At 45.2% G+C, this 14,591-nt stretch overlaps 4 protein-coding genes across 4 annotated transcripts; 3 read left to right on the top strand and 1 right to left on the bottom strand.

The window, feature by feature from the left end:
• Positions 1-842: 842 nt before the first annotated feature.
• BCIN_03g04850 (hypothetical protein) lies at positions 843-1,860 on the top strand. The gene is made up of 3 exons (XM_024691976.1): positions 843-967; positions 1,025-1,084; positions 1,151-1,860. The coding sequence occupies exons 1-3, from the start codon at positions 913-915 to the stop codon at positions 1,324-1,326; spliced, it is 291 nt and encodes a 96-aa protein (XP_024547749.1). The 5' UTR covers positions 843-912; the 3' UTR covers positions 1,327-1,860.
• Positions 1,861-2,021: 161 nt separating this feature from the next.
• On the top strand, positions 2,022-3,580 carry Bcrsm7. Its single transcript, XM_001545108.2, has 3 exons — positions 2,022-2,314; positions 2,417-2,722; positions 2,824-3,580. Exons 1-3 carry the CDS (start codon positions 2,060-2,062, stop codon positions 3,265-3,267), a joined length of 1,005 nt encoding a protein of 334 aa, XP_001545158.2. The 5' UTR covers positions 2,022-2,059; the 3' UTR covers positions 3,268-3,580.
• Positions 3,581-7,163: 3,583 nt separating this feature from the next.
• On the top strand, positions 7,164-9,938 carry BCIN_03g04830 (hypothetical protein). Its single transcript, XM_024691975.1, has 4 exons — positions 7,164-7,479; positions 7,537-8,373; positions 8,425-9,289; positions 9,347-9,938. The coding sequence occupies exons 1-4, from the start codon at positions 7,236-7,238 to the stop codon at positions 9,519-9,521; spliced, it is 2,121 nt and encodes a 706-aa protein (XP_024547748.1). The 5' UTR covers positions 7,164-7,235; the 3' UTR covers positions 9,522-9,938.
• Positions 9,939-9,974: 36 nt separating this feature from the next.
• Positions 9,975-12,760, bottom strand: BCIN_03g04820 (hypothetical protein). Its single transcript, XM_024691974.1, has 2 exons — positions 12,404-12,760; positions 9,975-12,351 (listed from the first exon to the last, which is right to left on the bottom strand). Exons 1-2 carry the CDS (start codon positions 12,567-12,569, stop codon positions 10,238-10,240), a joined length of 2,280 nt encoding a protein of 759 aa, XP_024547747.1. The 5' UTR covers positions 12,570-12,760; the 3' UTR covers positions 9,975-10,237.
• Positions 12,761-14,591: the final 1,831 nt, after the last annotated feature.

The following is a 14,591-nucleotide window of genomic DNA, read 5'->3' as shown; positions in this document are numbered from 1 at the left end:
ATTTGCAAAGATTATAGGTACTGGGATAGAAAGTCCCAGGTCCTACAAACTTATCATTCTTCCTTTTCGAGAAAAAAGTAAATCAAATCTGGTGAGAGATATCAAGTCTCAGTACTTAATCCATTGGCCTGGAATCAGCTAATAACAGAGGTAGTAATACTTTCTATATCTCGGGTGTTTCTTCCTGCAGCTCATTTTTTTTATTGCAAGGTTCGGCATTTTGCACTCTTATTGGGCTTCTTTTATGGAGAGCTTTTTTTTTCTATCGTCACCTTCTTGCATATGGTCCGCCCCTCTATATGCACCTTTTGCCTTCCACCCCACATACTTCCATACACACCACACATACATACATACACATATATGCCAGCTTTCATTTCAGTCTCCCAATGCCGCATGACGATCCGAGACTGCGAATTACTGCAGGTGTCTCCAGCGTTGGCTGGAGCATCTCCACTCACTGCTACTGTCTCAAGCCTCAAATTGCTTTTTCTACACTTTACCGAAGTCGTCAGTAGGAGGTCGCACATGAGCTGTCCTAACCACCGATGGAGACAACACACACGGCTCTAAGCTACGGGCGATCGACGTTACTTCTTTGAAATATATTTCATCACGCCGAGACAAATTCCAGAGTCAAGCTGCCGTGTTGCACATGGGTATGCAGATGCAGAGCAATCCAACTTTATTTGACTGCCACCTCACAGTTTCACATCATTTCCAACACTCCTCCTCCTTCGTGAAGAGTACATGCGGATCATCTATAAGACCAGCTTCAATTCCTGCGGAGTATAACGCCATTCCCGAACCCGCTCCCCACTGTTTCTCCTCCACATCACTAGCACTCAATCTCAGATCTAGCTCAAGAGCTTGAACACTTTCAGATCTTCTAGTACGAAATCACCATCTAAGATGTCTTATTCATCATACAGTTCTGGCTCAGCTACATGGCAAGAGAAGCTCGAAGGTAATGAAGCAATTCGTGCTGAGAATACTGAACATCAAATTGACTGATTCCCTGAAGAGAGATGTCGCGAGGCACAAATTCGTCCTCCAGTATTTCAGATCGTGTCAGATAGAAGAGGTAATGTTATTCCACCTCCAACTCAAGACCGAGTCTCCAGATAACCGACTCTAACACTTGTTACAGGCGGACGAACAGCATGGTCTAGCACGGTAACTGTACAGGGCCAGAACATTTCTGCACGATTCTGGTATGATGGGCAGTACGTCAACAATGCGAAAGAGGACGCAGCAGAAGTGGCACTCAATCGTTTGACTGGATCGAGCCCAACCTCACCCACTCAAATTCGAACTGGGTGGTAATTTCAACATAACCTAGAACTACCGATACTGCGGCCGACGATTCGATTTAGCCTGTAGGATAAGAGATGATAATAGGATAATTTGCCGTTTGCTGCAGCTTCGGCAAGGATGAGAGAATGCCAATAATACTTCAGGCGTCGGATGGTTTTCGCCGTGGATTTTTACAGGACAGCAAGGGCGCTGGAGTTTGAATGCGTACATGTTATTCCCAACAGTTTTCCTGATATGTTTTTCTTCTTGGGAGGTGGTGTGGAAAAGCTTGTTTTTTGGATATGGAATATCTTTTATCTCTTCGAATCATGGAATGGTTCCAGAACTTGGTACTAGCAATAAAAGTGGAGGTTCTCTCTGAATTATTAAGACATGGAATGGATTAGATACTCACTTACACATCAATTTATGACCTGTGTGGTGGTTATTTAAGTGAACTTCTTACTATCAAACGTGCAAAAAGCAGAGGTCGACGCCATCAAAGGAACTCAATGTCACCGTAACACACATCAAACTCCATAAATGAGTTAAAATATTGTTCTAGCCTTGATCCATGTTGTTTGACAAGAATATTCAGACCCAGCGTTATGGTTCTGTGGTTCAGCCCAAGAAAGATCGTCATTGCCCAAGATGGATTTGATGCCTTATTAGGCAGCCACACGAAATTTTGGTTAGTGCATCAATTCGAAGTTGATATCAAGTGCGGAGTAATAAATATCTGGATTTCACAACATCCACAACAATGCCTCCACGATTGAACTTTCACAGCGCAAGCAGGTCACTGACCGTTCGACCACGAACAATTGTCGCACCTCGAAATCCTGCTTTCTTCAAAATCGCCCCGGCAATTCGTCGAGGTTTCGCAGAGGGGAAGCAACCTCCAAGAAATGGATCTGATGAAGATGTAGCCGGCCACGTCAGTGAAGAGGCAAGAGACATGGCTGAAATTACTGGAGAGACTCCTCCTGACATGGGAAAGAGTACAAATGTTCAAGATGTATGTGCATTATTTCCTGAGGGTTCAATTTCACCAATCATATTTGAAAAATGAAGAAGCATTGTGATACCAAAATATGTCAGCTACTAACCACATGCACAGATTCTTAAGAGAGACCAAGAAGGAAAGGACAAGGCTCCAGAAGTGATCAAAGAAGATATCAAAGATACGCAATCCGCGTCTGCCCTCTCCCAGGAAATCTCCTTTGCCAATCTCATGGCTCTTGGCCGTCTCGGTCATTTGGAAAACGGCGCGAATGCCTCTGATCTTACAATCGATGGTCACAAGTTTGGACTCCCAGAGCTACCGATTCCTTCGAACAACAACCTCAAATATAGATATGATCCCGTCGTTTCGCAGGTTACGAACATGATGATGCAGCATGGCAAGAAGAGCGTTGCCCAGAGGGTAGGCTCGTTAGTTCTTTCCTTTTGCGTTACTCGCTGCGCATGGGATTTATGTTTTGATGTCACAAAACAATTTGCTAATTTACAATGTCTTCAATGCAGAACATGTCATTCATACTGAACCATCTCCGAACCGCCTCCCCGCCAACACCCAACCCCGCCAAACCCCTCCTCCCGGGCACACCCCCACCATCCCACCTCCCTCTAAATCCCGTTCTCTATCTTACTACCGCTATCGACTCCATAGCTCCTCTCCTACGTATCCGTTCTCAGAAAGGTGCCGCAGGTGGTGGAGCTTCTCTTCAAATTCCCGTGCCCTTGGGCGTGAGGCAGAGGAGAAGACAAGCAATCAAATGGATATTAGATTCGGCCAGCAAGAAACAATCGAGGAGTAGTGGGCGTGGAATGTTCGCACAAAGGTTTGCTGAGGAGATTATCAGTGTGGTAGAGGGCAAGAGTTCAGTTTGGGAAAAGAGGAACTTGGTACATAAGACTGGTACGAGCGCGAGAGCAAATTTGACCTTTTATTCCAGAAGGAAAAGGTAATAGGTTATCAGATTGGGCACGGCACAGGATACGGATGTGGGAATGGGTACATTTGGTGCGGTGGGGTTGTAAAATTATTGTATTATGACATCGAAAAAATGGTACATGGCTACATGATACTTGCTGATGCATATGATATCAAAATCTATCCATACATTTGCGGCTTTTGTCGTATCGACTTACCTCTTTCCCCAACCTGGTCATTTTTAACCCTCACATCTTCTTCTCACTTCATAACAAGTCGATAAAATGATTTCATTCTGCAAGTCTTGCGATCTAATATCGTTTTCTTCTTTTCTTTTCTTTTCTTTTAAAGCTTGGGTTCTATTGAATTCGCCAACTTACTATTGGCTAATTCGCTTTGAACTGAGCGGTGAGCATTACCTATACTAATCAATACCATGCCTTTTTGCAGCCACACTCCATATCTACATATTTATGGCTAGGGGTTATGCGCTTATCATGCATTAGATCCTGAGACTTGGCGGTGAGGATATGAGGACGTTGTGATGTGGCGTATATGGCATCTTTGCTTTTTGCGGGAGTGGGAAATTGGTTGCTTCACATGGCGTGGGATTGGAGGATGGGAGGTGAATTCCTGGGTATGTATTTTGGCTAGGAGCCGGAGCGCTGGAATAGCGGTCCGAGTTTGGGGATGAGATCATGGGATGTTATGATATGATATGATTTGATATGATATGCTGTGGCATGGTATGGTTTGAAGGGCTGGGATGGGGGAATGCACGTGCAAGTCGTTGGGATGTTTACTGGTAGGGCGGGTAGTGGCAGTGGTGTAATGCTGACTGGTTGGGAGAGGTGCGGTGGGTATTGACAAACGGATTTTTCGGGAAGTAGGTAGCTTGTTGGCATGGCATGGCATGGTGTGGTGTGGTGTGGTGTGGTGTGGTGAGAATCGAAGAGCAAAGGAGATGGAAAGAAAGGTGGAGATAAGGTTGTTGCGGCCGGTAGTAGCAGGGCTGAACTAGATATGAAATAGGAAAGTAGTTAGGTGGTTTAGACATGAAGTGTGGCACTGGCATATGTGGATAATGGGTCAACGTTGGATTGTCATTAAAGGTATCTGGGTTTGGACTATGTTATCATTGCTTTGCGGTTCAAGACGCCTTATTGGACTATCATTCAGTTGGAGGCAGTTCTAGAGCGTGTTTTGATAGACAGTATATTAGGCAATTGGTAAGACTTTTATGTAAATTCTGCTATCAGATATGCTGCTGGGTGTTAATGAACTTGATACAAACATGACGTTCTGATGCTGCTGAATGATGCCACTAAATGGATCCTACTTTCCGATGCAGTATATCCATACCAACAAGACTCCTGATCGAGATAAAGAAGCTGTACTACCTACCCAAGATCGTTCGACGATCTGCACAAGTAAATTGACCATCTCCGAGAGATTTTCGATGTTCATATCTAGGTAGACGATCCGAAAGATACCCGAGGTATCTGTATCTCGGGGGGCCTTTGGGGGGGGGGATTTTCCTGTTTGGGGAAGATGGAGGGGTACTTACTTGCGTCGGAGGGTGGTATACAGGTTGTGCAGGGGTGAGACATAGACATACAGGTATACATGTGCTTTAGTGAGAATTGTTTGCACGATGTTTGCTGGGGACTTTGGTTTGGTGGATGATTCGATTTGTCAAGAATTGAGTCATGCTTTGGGGGAGTGCGATGAGGAACTGGATTGGGAAATTGGGAGTTTGGGAGTCTAGAAGTAGCGACCGTGTAGATAGTCGCAAATAGTTCGACGTGCTGGCAGGCTTGGTACGTGGGCCGAGCGAGGGGAGAGTGGTGTGTTTTCAGCTGGAGGGCCTGGAGGGATGGGGAGGAGATAGAGGGAGGTGAATGACAGGATGAAAGATGTGCCGGTATGCGATGCCAAGGGTTGGTTGCGGTGGTGCATGCAGTCGCTGATGTTGTATCGTGGAGGGGTGAGGATAAATGGTCTGGGGATGGGAGTTGGGTGGAGTGGAGTGAGGATGAGGATGAGGTGAGGCGGGGTTGGCATGATGATGGATTCGGGAAAAGAGGGCTAGGGATTGGTACTAGGTAGGTAAGCAAAGCGAGAGATAAGACTTTCTTGTCGTGCTTGACAAGTCTTGAGCAGAGGTTACAGAAAAGCTTGAGGGGGGAGCAAAAGCATTGAGTGGAGCCAAGAGGAGGTTCATTGCTCGTGCCAAGGTACTGCGCCTTGGTTGTGGCGCTCCCCTTTGTATGAGGTTTCTGGCGGGGATTGGGGCTTGTGAAGCATCGAGGGGAGTGTGACTAACACACGCATCTGCTGGAGACAGCACGAGGATAGAAAGCCGAGCAATGAAGAGATGGGAGCCGGGACGGGGTGTAACTTTTGATGGACATCTGTCGGATGTGGAAGGGCAAAAGGGGGCTTGGCGTTGTCGTGGAGGGCATGAGAAGGGAAGGGAAGGAAAGGGAAGGGAGTTGGGTGTTGCGTTATACATGCTGGGTCGGTATGATGTGGTGGTATCATCTATCACATCATTGCACATGGTCATATCTGGGTTGATGGAAATGGAAATGGAAATGGAGAGCGAGAGAATGAGAGAGATGCAAAGACGAAGAGAGAGAGAATGAATGATAAGTAGACGAATTACCTGTTGATCTTACTCGAGCATTCTCCCTCTTGCCATACACTCTCCTCTGCATACGTACACCTCCCTCCCTACCTCCCTACCACCCTACCATCCATTTTTGATTCCCGCCCGGCTCGGTTTGGGCCGCTTTGTAAGATCATCCTCCCCCGCCTTTACTGGTCTGCAGCTAGAGAACGATAGGGTATAGCTTCCAGTGCGAAATTTACATATTAATATGGTGTTCTGTTATTGTTGTCACCAATCCGATATTTCAGATTTTCTTATTTTGATTCATTCTCGGATCTTTGACTTGAATCTTGGTCTTGATCCTGATCTCGATCTCCCTTGGACATAAAAGCCACTTCCACTCGCACTCGCCCCCTTTTCTCCAATTGCAGCCTCGGGGTTGGGAAGATCCTCCAACATCTGGAACATCCACACATCGATTTCTTCATTCACTCCCGACTTCGCCCCCTTCACTCCAAACAGGCAGAGGAGAGAAGAGAAGAGAAGAAAAGAAAAGAAAAGAAAAGAAAAGAAGAAGAAGAAGCAGAACAAGCATTCCTCACTCACTTGATAGGCGGGTGCACGTGTCAATTCTTTGTTAGTTTAGGTACAGTACATACATATTCCGTACCTACCTCCTCCGTACCGTTATTCGTATTTCTACACTAGCTTCCGTCCCTCTTTTATTGAACATCTAGAACTTTTAATACGAAAAGGCTCCAACAATTCATAATTCCCATACAGCCATTCACATCCCCCCATTCCCAAATACCATCCCATCCCGTACCACATCTTCCCATGTACTAGGAATAATAAAAATAACACAACATCGATTTTCCACCCTCAGCCCATCTTCAACCCCTACATCCAATCCAATCCAATCCAATCCAATCCAATACATGGTCCACAACATCTTTCAATCGGCAAGATTATCTTCGCGCAAGAAACACGACTTTTCAACAGATCAGTTGATGCATTCGTCACTTTCTAACAATCTTCCCATCACTGCAGAACATTTCTATACTATCCTCCATATCACACGTACCAACGACCAGGGCTAAAGCAATGTCCTGAGTGCGAACCCAAAGATCATTCCAACAACCACAATGCAGTATCAAAACCTTCCTTGGTCATCAAGAAAGTTTCTAAACGGCTAGCCTTAAATCTATGAGCATCCATTGCTCTTGCCTTATTCGAATCGTGCAATTCCCACCGAGTCCTTAGTGAGCTTCATTACATCGCCGTCGGAACCCTCGAAGAATAACAATAAGACAACCAGTTCTGTTATCTGCCATCTCTTGAGCATCTGCAGAATTGCAAATTCGATCAAACGCATTCGGAGTATTACAAATGGCGAATAAAAACATGTCACAGGAATCGGCGGCAGAGCAGGAGAGGCAGGAGGTGCTCGCATTATTGCATTCGACCAATGCTCGACCAAGAGGCTCGGTGAGCTCCACCGGTTCGGGGCACAGAGCTGGGGGCGGAAGAAGTTTATCGCCATTTGCGAATATGCCCAGGTCTCCTGTCCGTAGTATGTTAGATATTGATAGCGCTCCAGCAAAACCTCGACATTCATCTATTGGTGGCACAAGTAGGAGAATCACTGCCCCAGTTCGAAGTATGCTTGATGTTAATACACCGTTGACAGTGACACCTGCTATACGAAGCATGCTTGATGTTTCTTCTACTGCGCCCATAGCATCTAGTTCTAGAAGCGCGCAGAATTCCCCAACAACGATAAATCACAAGACGTATGCCAAAAATGGTAGACAATCAAGGAGTTCATCAGATGCAGCAGCAAAGTCTACCATCGAATTCGGACCTAGAGCAATCACCAGGGTCGACCCTAACGAATACCAATTCTCTGGCTATCTCCCAAGTAACCCGGGTGGTCCTTCGGTTCCAAAACGCAATACGCAAGCAGGAAAGAGGATTACGAATTCAATGGCAGAGGTAGTAAGATCAGGCGTAGACCTTAGCGGCTTTGGAGGTGGGCGGGATAGGGAAAGACACAATTCAATTGGAAGTGCTAGTGGCATTGCGGCGAAATCAAAGTCGCCTCACAATCGGTTTTCCCCACGTTCTAGTTCCCCAGCTCCCACAGATCCTTCAAAATATGCAGTTTTGGATAACGGGAAAGTTATAGATGTCAATAGTGCTTATCAACGATTGTCGGATGCCAATCTTGCGCGATCGAACGGAGAATTATCCATGTTAAGTCAAAAGAGCAAGCAAAATCGGCCAGATAACGAATATTTCGATATCAACGGACCTCGATTGAAGAAAGACTATGTGCCAATGGAAGGCGAGGAAAGCGTCGTTGACAGTACGGATGAATCAGACGATGAAGGTCCAAGAGGGCGCAGAAAGAAGGCGAGAAGTGTAGATGGAGACGATTCCGAGCGAGAAAACAAAACTTTGGAAATGGGGCAAGCAAAAGGTCCAAGAACACCTTTAAGTCAAATGGCTGCTGCTGAAGCAGAGCGTACGTATATCTTACCCTCAGCATAGTGTCAAATACTCACATTTTCCATAGGACAAGATGTCGTAGCCAAGGAAGCTTTGAATGAGAAGTACAAAGTCAAATCACTTCTTGACCCAGAAATTACCTTGACGGGACCTGTACCCAAACCAAATAAGCCTGTGGTACATCCGCATACGAGCTTCGATCCGGACGGCTCTGGTGAGCCTAGCCCACATGACTCAGACACTGAAGCAGATCGCGGCGACGTTAAGAAGGCTCAAAGTCTTTCACTGACCATGACTGCAATAAGATCTACGCCAACGACATCACGCTGCGTCCGTACAATACACCGTGGAGATTTCAAGAAGGTTCAACAAGAAGCCCGCGAGAATCAACGTCGTACCAGGAAGTATCTTGTCGCAACAGATCTCAGTGATGAGGCAGCACATGCTTTGGAATGGACTATTGGAACAGTATTGAGGGATGGCGATACGATGCTTGCAATCTATTGTGTTGATGAAGAGCTTGGAATTATAACTCCTGATAACAGTGGTGATGATGCCCAGATCAAACAGCAAATATCTGCTATTGCTTCGGCTCAACGATCTGCTAGAGCATCTCGTACCAATACCCCCTTACTGACACCTAGTCTAGGACCGGGTCAACTAAATCACAGCTTCAGATTAGATCCGGGCAGTAGAGCGGCCAGTCCAATGGGGAGAGACTCGAGAAGCAAAGCCGAACAGGATCGATTCCGAGCCGTAGAAGATATCACGGATAGAGTATCGGATCTTCTAAGAAAGACAAAGCTACAAGTACAAGTCAATATCGAAGTCCTTCATTGTAAAAATCCTAAGCACTTGATCACCGAAGTGATCGACTACGTCAACCCAACCCTAGTTATATTGGGGAGCCGTGGGAGGAGTGCTTTGAAGGGGTACGTTTCCAATTCTATCAACAATCTTCAAGAAAACCGAAAGCTAATGATGGGCAGTGTCATCTTGGGATCCTTCTCTAATTATCTGGTTACGAAATCATCAGTCCCTGTCATGGTTGCTAGAAAACGTTTACGAAAACATAACAAGCAGAAGCGTACTCCTAACATACGTCTCGCAAACAATCTTACCAACCCACTAGTCAAGTCTTTGGCCAGTGCGAAGATTGACTGATCAAGTAGACGATGTGATTTTTATTTGAGGCAGATGGCGTTTGGCTGAGTTGGCTCTCTTTTGCTCTTTTTTTTCTCTGTTTTGACTGCTGGAGTGATGCGGGGCACACACATGCGCTTTTACTGTATCTGCCAATGCGGCATTAACTCTCGAAATTTTATTAGGGGAGCTCGGCGTTTATGGAATTGGAATGGAATTGAAGATATGGGATATCGGGTGGCGATTGCAAATATGGCTTGGGAATCTGTGTCAAGGGAGTTGCGAAAGAATACTAAGTATTCAACACACCACTCTTTATCAAATTTTTCCTTCCTCTTGAATGAGGAATGCGGTACACGGAATGGAAATCGGAATGAGATAGTGAGTAGCTTAATAATTGACCCAATTAATTATACATACAAAAGATTGCTTTCGCCATTCTAGTTTGAAGATGATGAATTAGCCCTTAAGCATTGCGTCCACTCGAATTCAACACCTTCAAGGTGGGTGGGGATAGTCGTCCCATGATTTTCTTGCAGAATCTGATCATTTAAGAGCGATAATATCTAAATATGTGATTCCTATGAGGGGATTTAATTCTTTCTCATAGATGCTAGCCAATTACACACAAATTGCAACATTCAAAGCACATACAGTAGCACCTAGCCACACACAATAAACCGTCCATCTGTACAGTGCGAAACCATCTAGCAACATGTACAAACTCTCTAGCACAATCATTGCATACCAGAAAGCATTCTCTGGAACATACTCTCCAATCTTCCCGATGGATTCGTGTTACGTTCTGGCAAGCCACAGGATTTAGCCACAAATCCGTATTCGTGGTCATTCCTGCATATTTTCAATCGCTCAACTTCTTCCTCCATGCAGTTCATAAACTCGCCATCGCCAAAAATCTCATTCTGGGCGTGTGCACCTTCGAGTACCTTTTCTAGTACTGCTTCGATCTTGTTCTCAAGGGTACCGCCCCATTGAAGATAATTGCACGTTACTGGTGGCCATTCGCTCGTGTCTTCCCATACTCTCAGAACATTCTTTCTCGTTGGTGGCTTGTTAGCTTTCAAGCATATCGCAATGTAATTGAACATATTAGCGAAACCTTGACGGAGTGATTTGTTTGTCTTGAAGTTTCGCTGGAGATCCGGATGAACGTGTTCGACGAGGTCTTCTTGCAACCATAACCAATCAACGCCGTCTTCTCCGAGACTCATGTGAATCGAATCATTCAGGCTGTCATGATATGTTTCAGCTTGAAAAAGAAGTGCCAGCTTCATGCGCGGTGATAAAAAGCCTCCGATGCATTCTCCACATGTGCATCCACATTTAAGCTGTAGTAAGAGCTGAGTATCTGATAGCTTTGTAGGCATCGATCCGGTCATCAGCAAAAATTGGCAGCGGGTAGCGTCGGAAGTGAAGCCAGCAAAGTTATCTGCAATTACAATTGTCATTATTCCATGTTCGCGTCGTGTTCTGATGACGTTGAGTTTATACTGTAATGCTTCGAGAGGGGTATATCCGTCGATGTTACGAGCCGATGTCAAGGACTGCTTGTCGTTCACATTATCCATTAGCCACTGTACACTTTGGAGTTTGAATTGGCATGCCGCGATATGTAGCAAAGTATTGTCGAGATGATCAACCTGCTTCCACTCCTTTTCATCTTCGATTTGGAATGTCTTGTAGAATTCTAAGAGTTCAACATCAGGAAGAGAAACAGCCGCGAAGTTCAAGGGTGTCAGTTTCTTTCTCAATTTCTCCAGCCCCTTTTTTTCCAGTTCTTTTCCGTAAGCAGATGTACGAAAGCTTTCCTCTTCGCCAGGAATCGTAATTACCACCAACTCTGGTTCCTCTGCAGGTGTTGATGGTGGCTTTGGTGGATCGAAATCATCCTGGATTGCGAGTGAATGGGATTTATGATTAGGGTCGGGTGATAGACCAAAATAGCTCGAAGCACCAATTCTTCGAAAACCAAGGGAACGATGAAATGATATAGCAGAATCGATAGCTCGAGAGTTGATCTCATGCTGCTCGGGTTCAGATTTGCCCTCATATTGTGGTTCGACGTCATGGCGAAGATAACCAGGCATCGAAATTATGTGTATTTTCGCACGGCGCTCTCTTTCCTTGTTGCGCCCAAACCAGAACATGTCCTCGAACATGTTGTCTTCTGGAGTATTTAAAGGGGATGGTTTGTGTAGTACTTCTGCCTTCTTGACAAGGTCACCAACCATGGCTCGTCCTAACCCCTTCCGTCTCCATTTTCTTTCAGTCACCTCAACATGCTCCAGTATAAATAGTGAGCCAAAATCTAACTCGTCTCCCCATACACCTGTGCCCTTTTGCACGCAATGATTTTTAAGGTGACCATTGAGGTATCCATAACGGTCGAAGAGCTTGAATGCAACTAGAGACAACTCTCTGCTTGGGGCTTCCATTTCGCTCCAGAAATCTTCTCTAATTTCTTCCCGGCAGATGTATTGACCGAAGGCATGGCCAATTCGTTTGCCATCGACGGTGCAGTTGACATGAATCATGTGAAGCCAATCTGCAAACTCATCATCCTTCGTCAAAAAGAGTCTCAACTTGGCTACGTTATCCGTACCATCCTGCTGGATAGTAATTTCGCGCCCCTCGACTCCATACTCACGACTCCCGGAATCGCCAGCTCCATGAATATTTTCATCTTCGTACGAGTATTCATCTCCGAGTTCATCATCAAACTCATCTTTCGAAAGTTCCTCGGACGCCCCAACATTTGGATCTTCAACGTCAGAAACAGTAGGCTGGTGATAAATGCGATCAACATCGACTTCGCTTTCATTTGTGGCAACTGCAAGAAAGTTAGTATTTAAAATTTTACGAGTCTTCATGACTTAACTTACTCAACTCGTCAGATATCAAAGTATTTACACCTATGACCATCTTAGATCTCTTTGCCACTGTGGTTGTGACTGACAGACCAGTAATGGTAGCCGGTAAGTCTGTAGAAGTATCGACTCCAGAATCAGACTTGCGCTTTCGAAGAACTTCAATCGATGAGTCCGCCATGATGGATACGGGTCTGTACTTTCGCTTCTCTCTCAGAACATGGATTTATAAGACTGCACCATTTGAGATGAAGTGACGATCCTTTGTTGTGGATGAAAAAGAAAGTTGAGAATCCGGAAGTTCAAAGTTGAAGGCGAGGGAGGTTATTTTGCCTCAAGCTTCACTGTCAGTATCCATAATAGGCAGGAATCATACTAAGCACGTGCAAGCAACAACATGCCATGCGGATCGATTCTTACTAGTACTAACTAGTAGGTACCCTTCCAACACATTCACATTCACATTTACATTCACAGATCTGACAGCCGAGCACTCTGCTTCACCATTTACTTTTTCACTGGTGTCAGAGTTGACCTTTGAAGAGTTTTATGAAAAATCCCATGGCGATCTTACTGAATATAGTGACTTTGATTACGGTGATCTGGTGGCCAGGCTGTTGGTTGTTACGTTCATCAGCAAGCAATCAAATCCAATTTCTTGAACATTTTGGACTTACCAAGTCGTGGGATGGGTTAGATAGCCGGCGAACTTTCGATAAATTCGGCTGTCTCCTTCGCAAGCTTAAGGAGCACGTTGTACAACAAGGTACTGGTGCATGGGGATCTGAGATCGACGTTGGCCCCTTGGTCTTATTTGAAGCAATTGGAATTACCAACAGGCGATTTCTTCCCAAGGGGCTTGGTCGAGCTATGGCCAAGGCGCCGATTCAAAAATCATAGGCGCAGACAGAACCTTTTCGGAGACTCCATATAATCTCGAAGCCTGGTTTGTTCCTTTACGACCTTGCTGAGGAAACCTATGGCAAGTCTAACCGCGAGAAACGTACCATGAACCGTTGAGTGCTCGACTCCGCTATCGCATTTTATCGCTCTCTTGGTTTCCACCGCATTGGCTCTTCAAGTTGTTTTGGCTTTTCAGCAGATCCAAAGCACGATGCCCATTTTTTTAAGATCGACGCTGACTATGATCCACCAAGAGTTGACGAGGAACTGGAGATATTTGACGACGAGATCGTCGTGGCTACATCATTTCGCCCTAGAAATGAAGTCATACAGAAGAAGCTGGCAAAACTGAAGCAAATATTCCCACTAGAGCATGCCATCAATACGCTGCCCGATGCAGAGCTATTAGCCCTTTTCAAACCCTTGGACAGCAAGAATGGTACTGGATGGAAGGAGATCAACAGTCGTCACAACAATGTGCTACACCAAACAGGATGTGCACTCGGAGTTTACGCTACAAAATGGTTGATAAAAAACATTGATCCGGAGCAAGAATTAGCGCTGGCTCGGATCAACTTAATATTTCTAACGAGTTCGTCGGTTTTCAATTTGACGCTATCGCCTGCATGTCTTTATTGAAATACAAATATCTGCCCAGCTCTCCTCTAAACACCCAAGCACTTAGATTAAAATATAGATGTACTTGTGAGGAATGCATTGAAGATTACATGTCACTCCGCATGAAGCTAACACTTCCTCGTTCCGCCGGGACAATTACAGTGTGCGTCAAGACTGATCTGTCCTTTTTCGATAAATTTATGTACAACCCTAGTTTCTTAACCAGCGTATATACTAAAGAGAACTTTGCAGAGACTTGTCGTCATTCATTCTTAGACGATTTCGCTGATGAAATAGGGGAAGCGAAGGAATGTGCAAATGATTACGAGTTTGGAATAGTCCATCGGCAATGCTGTTGGGACTTGTCTGAGACAGGCTAGTAGCAGGAAACATAGGTGCTGAAGAGTTCCGGTGCAGAATCACGAGCAAATCATGGATAAGTAGCTTCTATGAACAAGTTTGACATTCTCAAGGTGTTCCCTCTTGTCCATGGCATGGGAAATGACAGAGAGTTATTTCCAGGTGTAGATAGCAAGACTAGAATGCCACCAGTCCAGTAGTTTTCTCAGCTAGTCAACATAGCTCACTCATCACCTTCTCATCGGTTTCGAGATAAACGAATATCCATCACTCTTCTCGCAATAACAAAATGATTCTCAAGAATTCATTCCACACAACTCGC

Source organism: Botrytis cinerea, chromosome 3, assembly GCF_000143535.2.
Source record: "Botrytis cinerea B05.10 chromosome 3, complete sequence".
Taxonomy (NCBI): Eukaryota; Fungi; Ascomycota; class Leotiomycetes; order Helotiales; family Sclerotiniaceae; genus Botrytis; species Botrytis cinerea.
This window is presented reverse-complemented; position numbering and strand designations above follow the sequence as displayed.